This window comes from Gracilinanus agilis, chromosome 5, assembly GCF_016433145.1.
Source record: "Gracilinanus agilis isolate LMUSP501 chromosome 5, AgileGrace, whole genome shotgun sequence".
Lineage (NCBI taxonomy): Eukaryota > Metazoa > Chordata > Mammalia > Didelphimorphia > Didelphidae > Gracilinanus > Gracilinanus agilis.
The window spans coordinates 283,988,796-283,990,879 of NC_058134.1; the positions used below are offsets into that span (position 1 = coordinate 283,988,796).

At 41.4% G+C, this 2,084-nt stretch overlaps 1 protein-coding gene across 1 annotated transcript; it reads left to right on the forward strand.

Annotated features, from left to right (window-relative positions):
- Nucleotides 1-640: 640 nt before the first annotated feature.
- Nucleotides 641-1,570, forward strand: LOC123250548 (olfactory receptor 9-like). The gene has a single exon (XM_044679672.1). The coding sequence runs from the start codon at nt 641-643 to the stop codon at nt 1,568-1,570; it is 930 nt and encodes a 309-aa protein (XP_044535607.1).
- The last annotated feature ends 514 nt before the right edge of the window (nt 1,571-2,084 follow it).

Below are 2,084 nucleotides of genomic sequence, written 5' to 3' on the forward strand. Positions count from 1 at the left end.
ATGGGCTGCTCTAGACTATTGTCTGATCTCCTTTTCTCCAACTCTCTGCTCTGGGGATCCAATTCCCCATGGAATATGGCTCAGGGATGATAAATCAGAAAACCACATGGGAATGGCTCCAAGCCGCAGTTACCTCTAATAAGGGCTCTGGGAAGGACACCCATGGGCCCATGCAGATCAAATATGAAGGTTAGTTTCACCCACCCTTTCTCTTTTTCTTTCATTCTTTTTCATCTCATCTTCTCTCATCTCTTTCCCACTCTTTCTTTCTCTCTTCTTTTCTTTTAGGTCTATCTTTTTTATACCTCTCACACTATTTCTTTATTCTTCCATATACCTGTTTACATCTTCATTTGCCTATCCCAGGAACCCAGGGTTTTGGGAAGTGGAAGATTTCACAATGACGTTGCATATAGCAACTGAGTTCTAGCCCATTTCTCATTTTAATTATGATAGATTAAAAATTATGGTATAGTTTTTTCAGAGAGAATATCCTCATATTCCCCCTGCTTATCAATAATGGCCTCTATACTTGTCTAACCTGGATTTCTCTTGCTACAGCAGTTTGACTATTTTTTCCTTTTCTTTGGGACTGTTAACAACTCTTCCTTGGTGCGGCCTCAAACCTGGATTTGGGCATATGGATGATGATAATGGGACAGCAGTGACTGAATTTATTTTGTTGGGATTCTCAGGTTTGGGGACTTATCAGCTCCCCCTGTTTTGGGGAGTGCTCTTTGTCTACCTGATCACCCTGTTGGGCAACTCCCTGATCATCACCCTTACCCTGCTTGACTCAGCCCTGAGCACTCCCATGTACTTCTTCCTCAGACATCTCTCTATGTTAGAGATTTTTTATACTACAACTATTGTGCCTAGGATGCTGAGTGATCTCTTCTCCTTACATCCTTTCATCTCTCTTGCTAGCTGCTTCACTCAGATGTATTTCTTTATTCTCTTTGCCATTGCTGAATGCTGCCTGCTTACAGCCATGGCTTATGATCGTTTTGCTGCCATTTGCCGGCCCCTACACTATGCCACACTGATGAACAGACAGGTATGTGTGGGTATGGTGGGTGTGTCCTATATTATGGGCATCACCACAGGTACCACCAATGCTATGCTCATCTTTACCTTGCCTTTCCATGGCTCCAACATTGTTCACAACTTCTTCTGTGATAATTTGCCCATTTTGCGGCTGGCAAGTGCAGACACATTCTGGGCTGAGCTTGGGAATCTTATTTTCACCCTACTTTTTATCATTACTCCCTTTGCACTGATTGTATTTTCCTATGTCCGCATCCTCATTACCATTCTTGGGTTAGCCTCTGCTCAGGGACGCCAAAAGGTCTTCTCTACTTGCTCTTCCCACCTACTGGTTGTCACCCTTTTCTTTGGGACTGGGATCATTGCCTATGTGAAACCTGGAGCCAATGTTTCTAAGGACATGGATCAAATCCTCTCCCTTTTCTACACAGTTGTAACCCCCATGTTCAATCCTTTTATCTATACTTTGAGGAACAAGGAGGTAATGGGAGCCCTGAGACGAAAGCTCACAAAACAACTTTGAAGTCTTTGAGAGTTCTAGTGATTTGCTTGACTTTCTTTTTTAATGTGTTGAGAGGAGCTTCCTGACTTAAAAACAATTAAAATGTATATTTTTCAAATGTCAGACATTTATTTGTTCTTCCACCCCCTCCAGACCTCAAAGAAAAAGATCACAATCCTTGTAACAAATATTTGCGGTCAAGAAAAGGAAGTCCCTTTATTGACTTTGTCCAAAAATGTTTTATTCTGTATTTTGAGTGTTCTTCACCATTAAGACAAGATCTTTGTAAAAGAAGGGGGATGGAACATGTGTTTTGAGTGTCTAGATCTTTTGAACAGTGTGAGGATTCCTGATCTTGGAAACTTGGGTAGGGAGAGGAGTCCCCTCAGTGTCCTGATTAAGTATAGCCATCCACAGAACTCTGATTTCATAGTGGGAATTAAAGAAATGGCCTAGGGAGAAATAGAGGGTCTTTATTATATGGAATAATCAGGGAACATGAGTTGAAAAATATACATATGGTCCTATAAACATA

What these genes read in the sequence shown, in the direction of transcription:
- LOC123250548 (XM_044679672.1), top strand. Translation starts at nt 641, where the DNA reads ATGGATGATGATAATGGGACAGCAGTGACTGAATTTATTTTGTTGGGA.